Source organism: Polistes canadensis, unplaced genomic scaffold (assembly GCF_001313835.1).
Source record: "Polistes canadensis isolate GaletaPanama2010 unplaced genomic scaffold, ASM131383v1 scaffold_79, whole genome shotgun sequence".
Lineage (NCBI taxonomy): Eukaryota > Metazoa > Arthropoda > Insecta > Hymenoptera > Vespidae > Polistes > Polistes canadensis.
Window position 1 is genome coordinate 599,694 of NW_014569626.1, and position 20,538 is coordinate 620,231.

The window sequence follows — 20,538 nt, forward strand, 5'->3', positions numbered from 1 at the left end:
TTCGACGTTTACGTCTAACGCTTTCCTTTTACTCCACCTCTAATATTTGGTTCCTCTTCGTTAATCACGGAAATGTTTTATTATCATTTGGAAACTCCTGAAATGACGTTTACTTTTTTGTCGAATTCATATAACTCGCTAATCGGTCGTTTACATTAATCCTACCATTAGAGTAATTACGTTGGAATCTACAGGTCTTGTTGGAGGGTGCAGCAGCAGGTGGGAGAGAAACACAGGGCAAAAGGAAGATCATCGTGGTACCGATCGAATCTGATTTCCATGGAGAGTAAGAGAGTGACTGGGAGAGAGGGAGGGAGGGATGCAAGGGTCGAACGTGACTTCGTATAGGAAAAGGGGCTGTGTGTCCCGTTAGCGAGCGAGCTGTCCAACAACGCCGTAGAGACCAAAAACTATCGGGAATCATCTTGAGACGAACTCGTTTAACCGAGCTCGCTTATTCGACGAAGCAAAACCACGATGCATGCGGCTTTCTCAACGACAGTTTCAAGAGATTATCCTTACGCGAATCCMCCCGCCCCAAACGTCTTCCGTATACGCCGTGTCGCTGAATTATTCCAATACTTTTTTTTTCCCTGCGTACTGACATACTTTTCAACAAACGAATATAATATCTATATCATGGAATTTGAGGATATTTCGGAATAGAGATGCATCCACTGTTCCACAATATCTATCTTTTGATCGAATATTTATAGAATATCGATATTATCGTTAAATCTTTTCGAAAGCAAAAAGGAGATTTCCGAGGATTAATACGGATATCATTCGCGTTCTCCTATTTATTCATCATTCACGATAATATCATCCGTCATGTAGGATTGTTCGACTATTATCTTTGCCGAATTTCATTTATAAAGATAACAAAATATGAAAAGGCAACTATAGGAGGGTATCCTATTTTGGGGAGACATCCTATGGATGAAATCGTGGTTGTTGTCTTTGCTCTTGCACCTGTCTTCATTCCGCATCTAGTCGCCCAGCTGTCGTCAGCTTCTTCGTTTTGTAGCGTCGGCACGTTAATACCCACCTCTTTAATGAAACTTTGGAATCTCATTGTCAGCGTCGAAGACCACCAGAGAGTGAGATAAATGAATGGAACGATCCAGAGCCATGGCCAAAGCATACGAACTCGCATACATATGTCAATGACATTAAAGCGTTACACCTAATTGCTCCATTACGGTATCCGTTTAATGCCAATTTCAAACCGCAATGCCGTTCGATCCAATTTCGATGAATTTTCCAAAGCAACGACAGATCGACCCCTATTTCTTCAAACTATATTTTTCCTATTCATATGCACCGCGTCCGTACTCAAATCCCCAGTTTAAATCCAATAAAATGTAAGAAAATCTAACTGTTTTTTTTCTTACGATTACATATGAAATTGTAATAATAATAATTAAACAAATTGACTAGCTTGACTGGGTATAAACGTACGCGTAATCCTCCACCATAATAGTATCTAAATGTGAATCATTTGATATTCCGGTTATATTGGATCTCTCGTATCAAGGCAAAGCGTGAGAATATATCGGAGATAGGAATAACGTTTGCTTTACTCGACGCGATAATTTCGTGGTCTTGTAAGTGTAAATACGTAGATAATCGTTTGATCGATACAAGCAAAAATAATAATAGTAATAATAATAATAATAATAGTAATAAGAATGAGAAAATAATTTCGATGGAATACGAGAAGATTCTAAATGAAAAGAAAATTATTCTTACACTCGTGTTGCAACTCTATTCAACGTCTTAACCTCTCGCACATTCCTTAACAAAGCTTTTGGATTATTACCCCCCGCCCCGCCCCTCTCTCTCTCTCTCTCTTTCTCTTATTGATCTTCGAGAAATCTTCGCAAGGCAAAGATTCGCGAGAACAAAGAGCGGCTACGCTAGAAAGAAGAAGTTAATTGCAGACGCCGTTCTTTAGATTCTTTTTTTTTTTCTTTCCCCCCCTTCTACCTGTAACGTAAAAAGAGAGAGAGAGAGAGAGAGAGAGAGAGAGAGTTAGGGAAGAACAACGGAAAAGGCTGAAAAAAGGGTACGCGCGTGTGCGTAACTCGTGCGTTTACTTACACGTTTATATACGTGTCTGTGTGTAAAATCACGGCGTTCTGCCCCTGAAAGAACTTTAATCAAAACTACAAGAGAAAGAGAGAGAAAGAGGGAAAGAGAGGAGACCTACTTTCTCACTGGTTCATCCTCGCTTCGGAGTTATATCTCCTCTCTCTCTCTCTCTCTTTCTCTTTAGGTTGCTACTGCACGTAGTCGGAGAAGAATCTAGGCAGAATGGTTGGCTCGTGCCTGGCAACGATGCTACATTGTCTATGCCACTTTATTGTCGCGACCGTTAGAAGACCATCCCAGTCCTCCTTCTCTTCGTTATTGTTATCATCGTCGTCGTCGTAGTCTTTTTCAGAGTTTGATTTAAAGAACGCGGGACCCCGTCCGTCGTCGACTTCCACTACCCTCTCGCGAAATTCTACGAAAAAAAAAAATGGACCCTTCTTCTTGCATTATCGATTATATTTATGCATTCCCTCTTCGGGGTAAAGTTAATAATAAATAATAATTCGTTTATTTGATAATTTTAGAAGTTAAACTTGGAATCTATTACCATATAACAATTGCATGATCTCCAACAAAACGTTGCAATCTGTTGGTTGTATGATTCCTACGGCATTTGGTGAAACTGGATTGATAGCCAAGTGCTAGACTAGAATCGCTTAGAAATGGACGGAATATTGTCGGCTCGTTAGGAATTCGATCGTTCGATTCCAAGAAGAGAATACTCATGGTGGAGGCTAAATAATTTGCGTTATTCCGAATGGTCCATCTAATATAACGTAAACTGGGGGAGGATGTTTCGATCGGGATAAGAGAGAGAGAGAGAGAGCACCGTTTTATTTCTTTTTTCCTTTCGAGTAGGATTCGATCGAGACTACGATGCACATTTCTCGTTCTTCCATTCTATTAATTACCCTCGCAATCAGGAATATCCGAGTTTTAATGAATACTTTAACGCGTCATTCTGTCACGAGTATCTTCGATACCGAACAACCCCCTGTCCATCCACTTAACTCTAGGACGTTGATTCTAAGTACCTAGTGTGTCTAATTAAAAATCGTCATTCTCGCAACGAGCTTTTTAAACAGAAGCATCATAGGAGTTACCAATTATATTTCTCGCAAAATCGATAGTTGCGCAAAGTGAGCACACCACGTTGTTTCGTTGTTCAACCTGTGACAAACCTCGAAAGCGAATTAAAGGAGAGAAGAAAAAAGAGAGTTGAGAAGAAATCTTATTGTTTTAAGCAGATGGAATCGGAGGTATGATCGTTTGCTTAGAAGAAGGGATCTATATTTTTTTTTTTTTCATTCTTAAATAATGAAATCCTAATAGAAAATTGTTCATTGTATTCATATATAATGTCGATAATATACCGTGCTTGTGAAATTTATCTCCAGGATAATAATATTATAGTGATATTTTGTATATGGATAAGTTTGAAAGTAGAAATATAATACTATGTGCATATCGGACGGATGGATCCCTTTTATCCAGGTTTATTCTTTGCCAAGCATTGTTTAATAAAAAGTCTACGGTATTCCAGATATTCTCGAGGTTAAATTTTCGCGAGGTACGCGAACAAAGTTCTTACAAGTTTCTCTCTCTCCTCGTCGTCGTCTCGGGTAGGTACTCGGGCATTCGTCGTTAAGATATATTTCAGATATTCTGCATACTCTTATATACTACTTCTATAGACATGCATGCACTACACGGACTTCTACACACGCTTTACCTACGTATCTATGTCAAGTGAAGCTTTCGATAACAGCTCTCTACCGCTTTATTTTACGCACTACAAGCGTGAAAGCACCTCGGAAACTTGTACGTTCGCGAATAAAAGAAAGAAAGTATTCCAAGAAAAAAGAAAAGAAATAGAGAGAGAGAGAGAGAGAGAGAGAAAGAGAGAGGGAAAATCTATCTTGCGAGCCATTTTTCTTTTTCTTTACTCGAAAAACGTACGCTGCTGTATCCCGTTCTTTTCCGAATCGAAATTGAAACGAATCTTTCATTGATTGGAAAAAATATTATTCGAATGTTATGCAAACGTATACGCCTACGATTGCATGGAACGTGTATTTTGAAGAAAATGAAGAAAAAAAAGAAAAAAAGGAACAAAATGATAATCAACGCTAATAAGACGACACTGATAAAGTGCCAAAGTGCCTTCACGTTTTACGTTAGAGTTTCCGATCTGTACGAAAGCCGAGGCTTTCTCCGAGAGCTTTTATAAGAGGCTTGGTGGAAATATTAAGGAAACGACAAGGCATTTAAGAGACGTCACTCACCAGTTCTCTATGACGCCGACGTTCGTGAAATTTGGTGGAAAACTCGCGGCCGCCATAGGTGGTCGCGACCGATTACTCGAGTCTCCGTCACTTCCCTTTCTTCTCGAGGACACCGACGTTCTCTAAGAATAAAACAAGATCATAGATGAAAACACTTCAATGCACCCCCGATTGTTCGATCAAACTATACTATTAAGGGTCAAACTTTCATTATCAATATTTGACATTGCTTCCTTATGGTTTTTTTTATTACACAACCGCATATCTTTATCGTATAAATTTTCAACAGGTTCTAACCCCGTAACGTGTCAAAAGACACTCTATATTGTTCGATCTTATAGAAGATTAGCCGAGAAAATACTACGTTTATAACAATATAAGATGCATAATTTTAATTGTAAATAAAACCATACTATATTTACCAACTATATCTAATTATACAAGTTTTCAAAGTTGAATTCATCCCTATTGTATTTAAATTCGTTTCCTAAAGTTACAAAGTTCTATCACCGAGCAAACAAGACGATCAATTTTAAGAAAGTCTGGGCAAATAGTTTAAAGTAAGACATACCACTGTTATAAAGGAAACTGAACTGAATTTCTTGTTCTCGAGAAATTTCTATTATATCGGAAAGAAACAAAAGGTTAGAAACTTGAAATTAACCGCACACGTAGACAACACCGACTTTTGCCTTTTAATTCTCAAAGACTCTACTACACTCTCTGAAGTCTTCGCGTTTGAAGAACGTTTGCAGTGTCGGTTATTCGAATCGTCAGTGTCGATAACGAAAGAACGTGAGAAAGATCATGAAAAAGAATATACTGAGAAAGAGAGAGAGAGAGAAAAAAAAGTCTCAATGATTATATCTTATAATTAATAAATAATTCCAACGCGATAAAGAAAAAAAGACTAAGGAAAAAATCTAATCCTAAAGAATTCTTCTAGGTAAAGTAAAAATAGATAGAGTTGATCTTTGAAATATAGATCAGCGTCTGAGAAAAAGAAAAAAAAAAAGAAAAAAAAAAAAAAACTCTCCTCTCTTACGCAACAATATCTTCGTGGAAGTTTTCTATGCGACAATTTTTTTTCTGCGAAACGTAATTTCAAAGTTATATTCAAAAGGTGCGCGCGTGGCTCAACACCGTGAATATTATAGACACCAACACATCTAAACTTCGGTATATCTATCCCGTATCTATCTCTTTGGTATACCTTTCTCGCATTATTATCTTTCTGCTTTCAGGTAGCAAGCACTTCGTCCCGCAGGCAGTCGGTATCGGTAATGAACGATCTATTGTGCCGTTGGATGCTCTTTGAAGAGGAGAGTGAGAAGGAGAGGAGAGGAGAGAGAGAAGGAGGAGGCGGAGGAGGAGGAGACGACGGAAAGGAGAAACGGAAAATAAGAGAGATGGGTGCTGAACGAGCGAGATGGTCGCGAAGGGCTACGAAAAGAGTATAGAAGAGGTATGAAAACGGTACTCGTTAATGGACTCCCACCAGACACTTTTACCCTCTTCGTCCTCCCACTCACTCTCTCTCTCTCTCTCTCTCTCATACTCTTTCTCTGTAACTCCCACTTCTTTCGAGGTAGCTTTTAACAAGCCCCAAGCGTACAGAGAACGAGAGAAAGAGAGGTGGTGGATTTGTTACACGTGTAAGCTCGTCTCGGTACATATCGTGCCGTTGTGCATCATTATCGTGCCCCAGCGCGTCTTTTTACCGGCTATGTAGATAAAAAGAGAGACGAAGTAATGGTTCAAGCCTAGTGCAATACAGCCTAGACAAATATATATATATATATATATATATATAGCGGGTTCTAATAGCAACGTTAGCTAGGATCGTTTTCATTAGGACGCTTAAACGTGACGTTGAAAATTGCCAGATTACTTGTTTTTTCTGGGAGGGGGGTTATTTTTCCTATTTCTTTTTTCCTATCGCGATTTAGACCATCGGACAGGATAATGAGAAAATACGAGAAGGCTGTTCATCGTTGTACGCTATCAACCCGTGGCCTATCCTGGATTTTCAGTCATGATTTGTTCTTGAAAAAAAATAAAGGAACAAAAGTATTCGATCGGCAACACCGTTTAATCGTCCCCCTATTCCCGCATGATTAATCATTTTTCATATTCCCGTTCTTTTTTTTTGTCGATTTCGTTTAATCTTAGAGACTTTTGTCTCATCGGTCGGTTGTATAAATATTTGATCGACGATCGTACGTGATAATCCAAGTCCGTTCGGAGATTCGCGTAGTTATTTATGTATGTATTACGTACAAGAGAGAATAAGAGGTAGGAGAGGAAACTAGTTAGGTCCTCTTTGGCAGAGTTTGGGCCCGAACTTTCCTAACTAACTGACGCGAGAACCCGAATGAGATGTATTCGCGAGGAGATGAAGGAGGACGACGAATACACTCGAACCTGGCTAATTAACATCGGCAGGGTGAGAGAGAGAGAGAGAAAGAGAGAAATCGATAGTCCCGCACCAGCTCGGGCAACGAATCGTTGTCGCACGAGCGCATGCACGTCGTTAAAAAAAATCGAGGACTCGAAGCCCGCATATTTGGGTTAATTGAGGATAATCCATCTTTTCCAAGACTATCCATTTACCGGGCTCTTCATAAACCGACGTTATTTTCACGTGCACAATACCTCTCTCTCCCTCTGTCCGTCTTCTACTTTGAATCATTTTCTATGACAAAAAAGGGAGAGGTAAAAAAGGCACACGATACCCCCGTTCAACCTAATTTCGTTACGCAAAGACCTCGTTCGTTTCAAGAAATTCTATATTTTTATCTTTTATCTTTCTGCCTTTCTTGCTCTCTCTCTCTCTCTCTCTCTCCAAAACTATACATGGAATTGTGTGAGAGTTTCCAAGTTTCTAACTGTTGAGGGAAAGAGAGAGAGAGAGAGAGAAGATGCACGGTAATGCCATTTGCAGTTCTCCCGTTCCGTATCATTTCTGGCCACGAACAGAGATACCAGGCCCCGTTGTGTAGCACCGTCCTCGAGTACCGGCAAGTCTAGATAATAATATAATAGTAGGAACGTATTCGAATAATGTGTCTCTACCTGTGTGTTCATACATATCTTTCGTTAAAGCATTGTAATTGATAGAAGAGAGCCAAGTAAGTATATTTGTATCCGCAGCCACATACTCTTAGATCTTGTTACGCGTATGAATGAATAGAAAATATCATTGATTCCGAATCTGTGTTCGTAGATACGCCGCGAATCGTTTGAATCTTTACACAAAGATACAAACGCGGAAATATAGATAGAAATAAATAAAATATGTTATAATGTACAAGTTGGCATGTAAATTTGCGTCAACGGAATAGGTGGTGCGCTACTACCCGACGGAAATTTTTCCTTATGATTTTTATTTCTTCGTCGTCATATTAAATGGGGTTGCGCAGGCGCCAGGTTTACTGTTTAATCCCCCATTCCTCCCCACCAGAGGTTTCTTTTGGTAACCTTCCAAGCCGACTTCCGGCCGGTTGGCCGAGATTCAACGCGTTAAACTACGTCCACGTCGAAAATTGAACGTTCGGACTTGAGCATCCGTATTAGAAAAAGATGGAGGAAAAACTAACGCGCGAAACTAATACGACCGACGGGGGGAGGGGGATACCTGCATAATCGTTACGTAACGAGATAAGGCAGAGGCCAAGCTTTTTACCCTGTTTTTTTTTATTTTTTTTATTATTTTCATTACGCCTCCCTCCTCTTCTATCGATCAGCAAAGAAAATATCTAACGACTCGAAAACTATAAAAATATGAAGCTTCAATTATTGACGTTGCAAAAAAATTCATTATACTGTAAGAACAAAAACTCTAATCAAAAAAAAAAAAAAAAAGGCAAAAAGTATTAAATGATCGATAACGAGCAGAAGAAAAATATGAACGACTTCAACGTCCGGTTATTATCAGTCGATCGTTCTCCTACGGCCATTGGTCGTTTTGAATTTGATGAAAAAGAAAGAGATATGAACGATGATACTGGAATCTCGATGGGATAACCATCTAATCCATCACCGTTTATTCTTTTGAATGAAGTTCTCGATGACGATGCGATAGGGAAAATGGTGGAACATTCCCGATAAAAGGTACGCTAACAATAATTCGATTTGATGAGTCCAGTCGTTTGGCGACTCTTTAAAATCGTTCTTTTTAAAAGAAATAAAAATAAATATATATAAAATGGCAGGGAGTGTAAGGAAATCAATGGCGGAAAGTAGAAGAAGGATGTTGGAACACTTTTGCTTCGCGGTACTCGCTTTACGGTTCGCGTGCAACGCCACTTCGAATCTAGGTTGCACGTCCTCGAGTGGTCCACGTTAGTTCTCCATTTTTGTTCTCTTCCTTTTTTTCCTCCTTCCATTCGAAGGGATTCGCGTCCTTAACTTACGCTTTCTTTCCTCTACTTTTCTTTTCTCTCTCTCTTTTTCTTTTTTTTTTTTTTTTAATTACTTAACCCTTGAACTTTTCACATCGAACCCGTTCGATATACTTTTGTCGTGTTCTTATTTATATTACTCCTAGATTCCTAGATTGTTTTTTTTTTTTTCTAAGATAGGTGATCTTAGAAAGTTGGGCTCATTTATCTTCGTTGGATTAAATCTGTTATCTCGTAAGAAGATTTACTTAAACTCGTTTTTCGCGAAATCAAATGTGAAAGGAAAGAAAAAAAAAAGAGTGTCACACACAGACTCGGAATGAAATTTCCTCAGAGGAAATACTTTAATCGGGTTATCCAAAGTGTCTAATCTTTGATTATTCCAATACCAGTTTCGCTTTCTCTTTATCTAGACTGATTGTAAGTGGGAAGTTGTTTGTAAATCCGGTATCGGCCATTTCTCAACGAGTTCCGATAGATGCAAATAAGAAACGGTAACACGAACGCGATTAAATGGAACGAAAGAAAATAAATCGTTATAAATAATTGAAAGTGTTTTTTACTAAATGTCGATGAACGACAATGAAGATTACGAAAGAAACACGTGGGTGGATCGGAAAGTTCGTTGGTCATGGTCCATGTACCGCAAGCACCACCTCGTTCCTGTCTCTGCTCTCTCTCCTGCATCTCGTGTTCTTGTTGCAGGAAGAACGATCGAGTCAGAAAGCTTAATGGATTTCCCAGGCTTGTCCCTTCGCTTCTACTTTTGTCTCCTCAATTTGTATTAGCCTTTTTTTCTGACCCTTCCTTCCTCCCTCCCACCCGGATCATCGAATTTACTGATTTAATCAAGTGGATGAGAATTTACCAAAAAGGAAAACTAAATGAGAAATATTTTCCTTTTATGTTAAACCTGTTTAATCCGTATGTAAATAAGCGCGATAATATTTATGACTTACATTGTGAAATAATCGGTGTAGCAGTGGTTAGCATAATTAAAAATCGATCGATTTTACGCAAGACGACCGTGGTGAAGAGAATTGAATCATCGTTGGCGGATCTCTCGCCACGGGAGATTTAAAGGGCTCGGCAGTAGAGAGCTTTGAAGAAGAAAAGAGAGAGAGAGAGTGATAGAGAGAAAGGGTGAGACGGGATAAAGCAGAGTAAGAAGGAAACGAGATAGGAAATCAGATGTCGATTAGCGCCTTTCTTCGACGACTACCGACACTTCCTCCACTTCCTTCTTTTGTTCTCATCCCCGCCTCCTCTCCCATTCTTAGAGTCAACGGTGTCTGACATTTTCCTGAATATACATCATACCTCGTAGATCTACTCGAGACAAATAAATTCATCATCGATAATTTTTCGCTTCGTAAATATAATTGTGGTGCTTCCAATTGGCTACCTATAAGTATTTATTATATATTTATATAATAGAATGAACATATTGTCATTTCAGGTATTCTATTTTCTCTGCTTTTATATCTGCAAGTTTGTCCGTCTCTTTGTTTTTCAATGTGAACATTAATCTTTCTTGAAATAAGACATTAAGATTTACGAGCTTCGAGAAACATTCTTCCGTCTGTTCTTTTTTTTTGCTTTGAAATTGTGACAATGACGGTAGCTAATTAAGAAGCAAATATAGACGACGACGATGACGTACCGTCTATCGTTCGCTCGCAAGGTAGAGTAAAAAAGTATCGAATTAGCAAAAAGTGAACGTTAATTAAGGAAAAAGAAGTTGAGATCGATTAAAATATCTTTATCGACTAGGCTCGTAAATAAATAAATAATCTAAGAAATTGTTAGCGTTGGTCTTGTTCTAATAACGGGGAAGCCTTTTAGAAGAGCAGCGCGCAGGTATCGAAGAAGGTATCTCGTAAATAGGAAGCTTGCCTTTTAGGGCTCAGTAATATTTACTCGGCTCCACATCGTAGCTCGTAGGCTAGGAAAGAGTCTAGGAGAAGACATAGCTCGTAGGGGGTGATATCGGCGTAAACTAGGTAACAGAGAGAACGTAATGTCGAGATGTGGTCGTAATTTACGCGACGTAACAAACTGATTAATGATCGGAACGGTTTCTCGCGTAAGAGTATCCTTTTCTCTTATATTTTTTGAAAAATGATTAGATCGGAATATTTTTCCATGATAAATTTCCTTCCTTTAATTAAAATATCTAAGGTAAGAGAGAGGTGTCTCGTGGATGCCGGGAGCACCCATCTCGACTTATCGTTGTCTCTTCGACAAAGTAGACCAAACTCGACTCGGTAGCCGATATTTTTCAAACTTTTCACTTAAACTGCCTGCAACGAGCTTCTCCCAGAGTCAAAGTTATCGAGCGAGTGCTTGCATTATCCAGCTTAGACTATACGAGCATGCTCCTCCTCCTCCTCCTCCTCCTCCTTCCTCCTCCTGCATCCTTCGCGACTTCCACCTCCGTGAACTTTACGAGGATCAAAACGGTCGATATTATTCTAATGGTTTCTACCTATTCTAAACTATCCGAGCTTCCTTTCCTCCCCGACGTCATTTCAAATATCCGCGTATTTCTCTATTTCTAATTCGATCGATGAAACGCGATAGGCGCACACGCCGTTCAAACGTTTCATTTCGCGAAGCGAGGCTCTCTATTCGAGGCATTGAATTCTCTACGAATCGTCGAAGCACGAAATATATCTATATGCATATTATAGATTTGTCTATGTTACGTATATGTGTGTTTTTAGTTGGATGTTATACATATGCTTGATATCGGATCGAACATTTTACCGCAAACATACCGCAACGAATCATTAGAGAAGTTTCTATGCAAACGGAAGAAACTATGTAAAAGAAAGAGAAAGAGAGTATCTCTGGTGTAGGCAAGGTCGCAAACGTGCTCGGACCATGCCAAATTCGTCCTCGTCGGGTAGTTTGAATCAGGGCCAAACGACTAATCCCATGAATACCAGCGGCAGGTCTCTAACTGGAAACGTCGCGAACGCTTCTTACTCTTAATGACGGTATTTAAAAGCACCAGGTGCACGCTCGGTGTTATTTTTTTCTCGCGAAGAATGGCCGGCCAAACCCTTACGGTAGGGAATCGATAACGATGCGGCAATTTGATATTTCGCCTGACATTTTCTTTTCTCATTACCTTCTTGAAAAAAAAAAAAAAAAAAAAAAAAAAAGAAAAACGGAGCCGTACGTAGGGCTCTTTGTTTTCTTCCAAAGAAATTCTACGAAAATTATTCCGTGAGAATGCTAGGACGGTATACGGTAGAATAAGGTAGATATGCACGTGTGTAGGAGGAGGCAAGGAACTTGCAATTAGAGCGCGGGTAATTACTTCGCAATTACGAAATTACGTTTTTGTTCTATCCTGTCGGAAGTGGTAATCGCAGGACGATAATCTTCCTACGACTACACCGCGCGATTCGTTTCATCGGGCGTACTTGCGTGATTTTAGCCACACCCCAATTATATCTTTTTCTTTTTTCCCCCTTGCCCTACCCTGCAAAATTCACTTATTCATTTTTTATTGTCACCCGAGGTTGCGCCCGAGGAAATTCACTTTTCCATTTAAACGCGAACATTTCCTTTTCACGGTTACTCCGTTTCATTCGCGTTCCCGCTTTACGGATTTCCTTTGGCCCGGTGGACTGTTAGGATTTTCTCTAAGCCCCGTTCTTCGTGTTTAAGCACGGAAAAGTAGAATAAAAGCGTGCTTCGTGATACCGTCCCCTATCGTCTCGAGACGAGTACGTGTGTGGGTTCGCGTGTGTGCCACCGCAACACGACGGAAACTCCTATGCCCCGAGAGCAAATTATCTTTCTTTTCTACTCGTGTGTCTGTCTGTCTCGTGAAACATCATCCACGAGCCCGTTGAGAAAATTACATCCAGTCTGAAAGTTAATCTGCACTGATTGTGAGGAACTGAGCACAGAGCACGAAGAAAGAAAGAGAGAGAGAGATCGAACGAACAAGATTTACCGAAATCGAGATAATAAAAATAATATGTAGATAATACAGAATAAAAGTTCGTAAACGTATTCAAGCCGTTATCGAAACTTCAAATCGTTGCGATGCTTTCATGGGACTAAAACACGAGTCTATTTGTATAAAAAAAAAAAAAAATATAAAAAAAAACAAGTCCAAAAAGAACCGATAAGATTGGTTTATTCGGAAATTTCATTGGATTGTCGTTATAAAAGAGCAGTCGTTCGTTGATAAATATCCTTTTGTTTGTCGCTCTTTGCCAATCGTTTGTCCAAACGGAAAAAGCCCAGATAAAGTAGAGATGTTAGATGACGTCGAAACGGACAGCGCGAATTTAGGCTCTCTCGAAAATGTCTGTTGAAAGTTTCACGATAAAGCTACCAGCTAAAGAATAGCACGAATTTCCGTTAGAAGCGAAGAACGCGTGTTAGCTCTTAAGAGAACTTTTCGGATTAAGGAAAATCGACGAACCGAAATCCGAATAGCTCGTAGAAGTCAGGACGGAAAGGGGAAGGAAGAAAGGGTGGGAGAGGGTGGTATCGAGGGATGGTGGTTGATGTCCTAGCGCTCGTCGGTGGCTCCTGTCGCGTCGCATGGGAGGTAAACATCGTTTGCTTCTACCCCGTCCATCTTTTTTTCCCTTTACCAACGTGGATCAAAGGACCACGTTAGAAAGGAGAGAGAGAGAGAAAGAGAAAGAGAGTAACGCATAAGTCGTTGCCCTACTATCGACGTTCCGTGGAGAGTCGTTTTAGCCGTTAGAGAGGAAAAAGGAAAGGAAAAAAATGATGGAGGAGGATGATGATGGAAAAGATGGTGGGAAGGGAACGAGTACGGCGCGCGAGAAGAGTGCGAGAGCTAGAAGGAACACTCTCTTTTTCCTTTTTCCCTTTCTTTTTTCCTCCTTTTTGCCAGGCTATGACGAAAAAACTGTGTCGCCCATTGTCGACCGGTACACAGCGCGGAACAATCGCGATAATGAGAAAGCTACGCAGTCGAAGAGTTCCTTTTTTCTCTCTTCTTTTTCTACTTCGTTCTATCTGTTCTGTTCTCTTCTCTTCTCTTCTCTTATTTTCTCTTCTAGCCCAGGTTCCAACTTCAATCTCTCTTTCTTTCTTCCTCTTTGTGATCATCGACGAAACCTCCGAGACCTTTCCACTAATTGTTTCGCGGATCTATATCGATCCGACATTTTCGAGTACTCGTACGTTCCCCGATGAAAGAAAGAAGGAAAGAAAAGTCCGTCCTAGAGACTTCAAAAGTTCTCCTTATCATGGAAGATCATCGATCAAGATCACAATTTTTGTCCAACTTAAATTAGTATATATGAAATAATTAAAGTAATTTAGGTAGGGTGATCAGAAGCGTGGCAATAAGTCAATCACGGATATCGATCGATCGAGCTCGTTCCGAGACGCGTGCATAAACAGCAAGTAGGTACTTTTCCTAGCTACGTCAAATGCAACACTGAAAGACGTCACTTGATGCCAATATTACTGTGTAACATCGTATCGTACAACTCGCATCTATTCCTATCGCTGTTACGTCGGTATTACATAAGGGAAAATCGAGCCCTTATACTTGTTATTCTTTATTTATTATCGCGATCGGGTTCCTAGAGACGAACAACACGAGTGTCAGATAATAAATTAATCAATTGGTTAGAAAATATCTACATACGAGATATGTGGAAGAATTATTACGAATGTTTCGAGAAAGAGTCTTCTTGAATACTCTGCGTGTGCTTCAATTTAATAATCGATGTCGCGTTCCGAGTTTGACTTTACTCTCGCAATGTCAAGCATCGAGAAGCAGAGAGCGAGAGAGAGAAGGAAAGAGATGACACACACCGCGGTGCGCGTTAGAGACATCGTTTAACGCCTTATTTGCTCAAATTACATACACACACACACAGAGAGGCTCCATGCGGGAAAAGATTTCGTTGAGAGATTCTTAACGAAGATCTGTGCTCGTACTTGTGCTCGTATGCGTAGCTGCGCGTGCTATACGTGTCTCTATAAAAAATCAGCATCGGGGAGACGAATTGACGAAGCAGCACAAAGCAAAAGCAGTCGCCGCCGGCAGAAACGTTTGGATAGGTTCCACGAAAGGCCGATTTGCAGGGATCCCTCTCGTGGACTTTGCCAGCAGGGCTCTCGTCGAGGCATGCCTCGGGAATCGATTGGCTGCCGTTCGTTCGTTCGGCCGGACGTTCCGCCATCGCTCCGCGAATCAGAATTTCTTTCGTTTCTTCTTAACCGGCTCTCCTGCAAGCCTCTTAAGAAAATACCTAACGCGCGCTTCTCGTCCACGCCTACTTTTATTATTTCACGTTTATCGATTACATTTTCGCGCCTTTCCTTTTTTATTCTTTAACAACCCATCCTCGCCGAAATGATTATGCACCCGAGCAATTGGTGAAATAAACCATTTTTGCCTTCGTATATCTTTGAATTCGATCTATTTTCGTTATCACCAACACTATCGCAAACATAGTAGACAGCGTCGAGTAGACGTACTTAGTCTAGAAATAATAAAAAGATCGAGTTCTGGCACACACAACCGAGTCGCGAACGTAGCAAATCCTTCGAAGACCAAAATACTGCTATCCGAGAAGGCATTTCTTCCCAAGTGCCAACGCGTGCGATCTTTCAACCGTCTCTCAACGACTACACCCGTAGCCGCGTTTCTTTTTTATTATTTTTATTAAGATTTCAATAAACTCATCGGGGAATATTCTTTATTAAATGTAAAAGATCGTTAAAGATTCTGACATTTCATGCTCGCGAGATGAAAAAAAATCACGAGGATCAGTAAGCTGGGAAAAGATGAAAGGAGATAAAGAGAGAGCTTCTGCCGATGAATCGAAAAATAAGATCAGGGGGATGTGCAAGAAAGTTGAAAAAGCTAGGGAAAGAGTAAGAGAAAAGATACAAGATGAGAAGATGCTTTGGACGACGTAGAGTCGTCTGCGAGACGACAAGAGGCGAACTCGCTTGATGTTACGGATTTAGCCAACATCTGGTCCGGTCCATTCCGTAGCTTCGGTCTACGAAAAGCACCGATTGAATTCGAAATAACTATCTTTGGCCTCTACTTGCTGTGAACTCTGTTCCTTTGAAAGGTACCTAACCAAATGACAAAGAATCTAAGCACGACGCTAAACGTGGTAAGGGAGGTCCGATTCCGACTAGAACAAATGACACGCGCGCGCGCGTCATATTTCGTTCCATCTTTCTCTACCCGTTCGAAAATGTGAATGAATAATCTTCCGTTATTTTCTCCAAGAGACGAAATACTTGTTGTGTTGTTTGTACGTTGTACATACGTGAAGGTGTGACGATAACTACAGCTAGGAGGTGGTCGTTGACGTTCCACGATGAATCCACGATGTACGTAGCATGGACGCAAGCCTGAGAGACGATCGTGCTGCCAGCAGAATTACGACTCCACCCGCGTACACGCTGCATACCATTCTCGATCTTCGGCAAGGTCGCTGTTAACTGCCACCCTACGAGATATATTACATACTTTTTTAGCCGCTGCGCTCATCCTTCCAAACTTTTTACCTTCTCACGTAATAAACAGTTTCTTTTTATGAACCTAACGAGCAACGCGTCTACGAGTAGTCGATCGCAATGTTGTTTATCTACATATTATCGCGATAAGTTAAAACGATTGCTACGTTAAATGCATCGAAGCGATAAAACGAACGAAAAGGGAAAACAACAAACAACGGTTAAACGATTCCTCTCTTATATAAATAAAAAGTTGCGAAGCTCCTTTTTTTTCTACCCATATACGCACGCGTATCTCTAATCCGACGGGGCTTTGCGAAACCGTTTATTTAATTTTGGTCTTTAAGGAATTTCAATGAATTGCGCAAGGCAGCAACGGCGTATTATCAGCGGCGCCGGCGGCGGCTGCGTTTCGAGCGATGCAACGAGTCGATACACTATCTCACAGCGATGTCAACACAAACACCAGACGAACGTCAAGAAGAACGCGTTTTTCAAGAGGAAACTACTAATAGGGTAGAGAGAGAGAGAGGGAGAGAGGGAGGGAGAGTAAATATCTAGAACCGAAATACGGGAGAGCTTATTTCCCACGTTCTGCCCTTTGACGTTATCGATCTCGGCATATGCGCCCCGACGATGCTCTTCAATTTCCACCGGCACTAACCGAAGAACAAAACGAACTGCCGAAAATTTCAATTCCGTTCGTCTTATTCCATCCCCTTCTTTTTTCTCGATCGAATGGAATCGTACAAAGTAACACGATCGAGAGATCGCACCAATTAAGATCGAACCGAATTGATCAATTCGATTGCGACTCTAACGCTGCTGCTTCTGTTTCTTCTTCTTCTCTGTGTGCGTGCGTACACGCGCCGAACAAACGGAAGGTCTCGTGTCAAACGGTATCATTGCTTTTCATCCTACATCTATATACGATCTAATACAAAACTGTCACGTTTTAACTAGGTGTCGTTAATAAGAAACGATTAATCCTACTATTGGCGGAGCTTGTATAAAGCGTAAAAATACAATATACGGATAAATAATCGATTAATCTTCTCCGTTATACACGATGACCGCTCGACAAGGTTTCGAAAAGTCGTAGATAATTTTCTATAAGAGTAGAAAATGTTCCGACGGGCAGACGCGTTTTGTTCTTCGTTAGTCGACGCATATAAAAAACAAGAAGATCCATGGAAGTCTGATCACCTCATGACGAAACTTTCCTTCCTCGGCGTTATTCAGGAGAAGCACATTTCTTCGAAACTCTCTATCTCCGTTTACTCTGAGCAGCGCTCTCGGGGTATCGAAGCGAGCGAAGGCGTGCTGACGTCGCCGATGAAATTCCAGACACACACCGAGAGATAGATAGACAGATAGACAGAGACAGAGAGAGAGAGAGAGAGAGGGGAAAAGAGAGAGAAAGAGAGAGAGAGAGGGAGAGAAAAGAAATGGACAGACAGTTTGCGCGGGCGCGCAACACACAAGAAGGATACACAGAACGCACGTTCACAAAAAGAAATAAAAGATTAGAGAGAGAGAAAGAGAGAGAGAGAGAGTAAAAAAGAATCAAACGAAGAAATGAGAAAAGATCTCCCCGTCCGGCGTGGCTTTCTTGCAAGTTTTGCGCCTTCCTTTATTATTTTCTTCAATATTTCTATACATACGTACGTATACGTAGAAAGTAAGAGAGATCGAAAGAGAGAAAGAGAGGGAGATACATATATATGAGATATGTATATATATATATATATATATGTATAGATGTATATATATATATATATATAGGCAAAAGGCACACGTATACGCGGCACGATGTTCGGCTTGCGACTGAGCTTTGATTATCCTCGAGCGCGAGGGTGTCCCGCGCGGAAAAGAGCTCTACCCCCACCGCTTCGGCTCGACTCGTCCTCGCTCGCCGACGCTCGTCGCCACATGGCGCCCCGATAGAGGCTTTGCGAGGGGTTGCAACCCCTCATCCCGACTCTACCGCTCTACACGGTGATCGAGCTTTTCTTCGGTCTATCCAAAATTCACGATTCGCAACATCCGTCGCTTTTGCTTTTCATTTTGACGACGTAACCTAACGTATCCGCGAAATAAAAACAATTCGCAACGGTCGCATAAATTTGTCACGCTTCTAAAATACTTGAAATATTAACGCGAACACCCTGTACATGCCCGTGTGTAAATATACCTATATAGGTATATATACGTATGTGCGCACACAAACGATATAACGTTAACGTCGATGCGCGCGTGCGCACTCTTTCTCTTTCTCTTTCCTTTCCTCTCTCTTTCTCTTGCTCACACTCTCTCGCTCTCTCTCTCTTTCTGGTCCCTTTTCTCTCGTATTCTCTCTGTGGTAGCATCTACGTCGACGGTAGAACGCTCTCCACCGCAAAGTGGCAACCGGTGGCACCGGTGCAAACCTCGTCAAGCGCCGTCTCGGCCGTGTATTTACATAGACACGCGATGCACTACCACCATCGCATCGCTGAGAACCGTCATCGTCCTAATGCTAATCGCACGATACCCCTCGACTCTTTGTATCAAAGGTGCACGATGCATACGTAATATATATTATGTGAACTTGTCACAGAGTCATGCGTGACGCAAGCAGAAACGTTGAATAGAGTATGAAATCGAATAGAAATGACGAATGATACTTTCTTCCACACTTAAAGTTAAGAAATTCTATGATCATGTGGAAAAAATTGGAAAATTATAAAAGGTGATAATTTAATAGACCTGTTTTTATTTATTTTCATATTTGTTATTATCCTTAGGAAAGAATGGAAGCCGTTAAGTGCATCATCTAGTCATCGAAGGCATATAAGGTTTGATCGCTCGTGCACATGCGCGAGCGTGCATTTAACCGCATCTCCGTCTCTCTCGCTCGCAGCATCCAGTATACCGACGTTATTGGGTGGAAGCTCGATAACGCTTTGACGACGACTTCATCGTTATCCGACGCATCGTTGCACCACGACGGACCTAGGCAAAATGCATTTTCTCTCGTTTGAAAACAAATGAAACTCGAGAGAAACGCAGGACACAGGGATGATACAATGGTAACGCGATTATCCTAGAAAAGAATGGTCAAAAATATTTCGTAAAGGTAGGTAAAATTACGAAGAGGATTAAAAAGGAGCTTTTCGCTGGGAACGAGTAGCAAGAGGAAAAGAATGGCGGATCGATTTCCGTTCCAAACTCGAAGGCGATACATTCGCACGCGGAAACAAGCGCGCGAGTAGACGGAAACGATTTCGCGAAAGGCCGCTTCTTTCTTTTTACTTTCGAATCAAGTAGAAACGCGAAATAGTATTTTCAAAGCGACACCTGCTAGAGATGCCATCAAGCCATCGACTGACAAAGACGGAGAGAAAGAGTTTTCCGCGCAGAAGACTCCTTGACTCGCTCTCGCGTCCCTAAGCGACGCTCGTTGTCTGCCCATTAGCGGACTACTGCCGTCCTTTTGTGCTTTTTGTCGCTTCTGGCTCGTTTTTACTCACCAACCGACGGCGGAAAGCTTCCCGATCATTTTTTGCTCCTTTCCGTCGACTACTTTTTACCTCTATCTATTCCGAATAATGATCCCCCCACGCCTCGAAACCTTGGATTCATTCAACGCGTGGAAGAAGTCCTCGAAAGAAATTCTACGGGCCTTAGTCGCTATCGATCGAAGATCGATTTACTTCCTTTTTCCACCTGCCTAAAGAATATGGATTCCAGATAGGCAGCCAGCAAAAGTAGAACTTTCGGAGAAGAGAATGCAGAAGAGGGGTTGCAACTTACAAGAAAAGATCCGCTTTCCAGGCTCGCTTAGCAAACCGGGTGTAGGAGACGCGGATACCGGAATACCGCATAGATCACGCATATTCTTAAGTTCACACGCGTTCCGGCAATACCGTGACTCGCCCCGGCTACCCATTGTTGGCTTCGCAAATTTACGGGCCAATTAATTAGCGCCCCCGAAGCTCAGATATTCCAAACTCCCGCCCATACGAACAACCACGATCCCCTCCGCAAAAGGAGTTGCAGGATTCTCTCTATATCTACCTAACATGCGCAACAGAGATAGAGAGATGGTTATAGTTGAGTTCTATACTAACCAATATCGATTGTTACTCTTCGTAGATGGTTCCAGTCGCTAATCGTTGAAGCACACGGATAAAATGAGAAAAAAGACCCCCTAAAATTGATGCCCCTCCCTTTTCAGAGCACAAAATTCACAGACGAGGACTCGAACGACCCGA

The 20,538-nt window shown here is 41.2% G+C and overlaps 1 protein-coding gene across 13 annotated transcripts in view; it reads right to left on the minus strand.

The window, feature by feature from the left end:
* Positions 1-17,576, minus strand: part of LOC106786646 (RNA-binding protein Musashi homolog Rbp6) — a 57,890-nt gene extending 40,314 nt beyond the window's left edge. For 5 of the 13 annotated variants that reach the window (XM_014748261.1, XM_014748262.1, XM_014748263.1 and 2 more), the window contains exon 1: positions 4,383-4,463. Coding sequence is in view for 4 of the 13 variants with exons in the window: in XM_014748257.1 (XP_014603743.1) it covers positions 4,383-4,438 (56 nt within the window). In the remaining 9 variants the exon portion in view is untranslated. Of the gene's footprint in view, positions 1-4,382; positions 4,505-5,595; positions 6,163-16,092; positions 16,276-17,488 lie in introns of those variants that run through there. The other 8 variants (XM_014748257.1, XM_014748256.1, XM_014748259.1 and 5 more) reach the window with 5 other exon arrangements.
* Between the last annotated feature and the right edge of the window lie 2,962 nt (positions 17,577-20,538).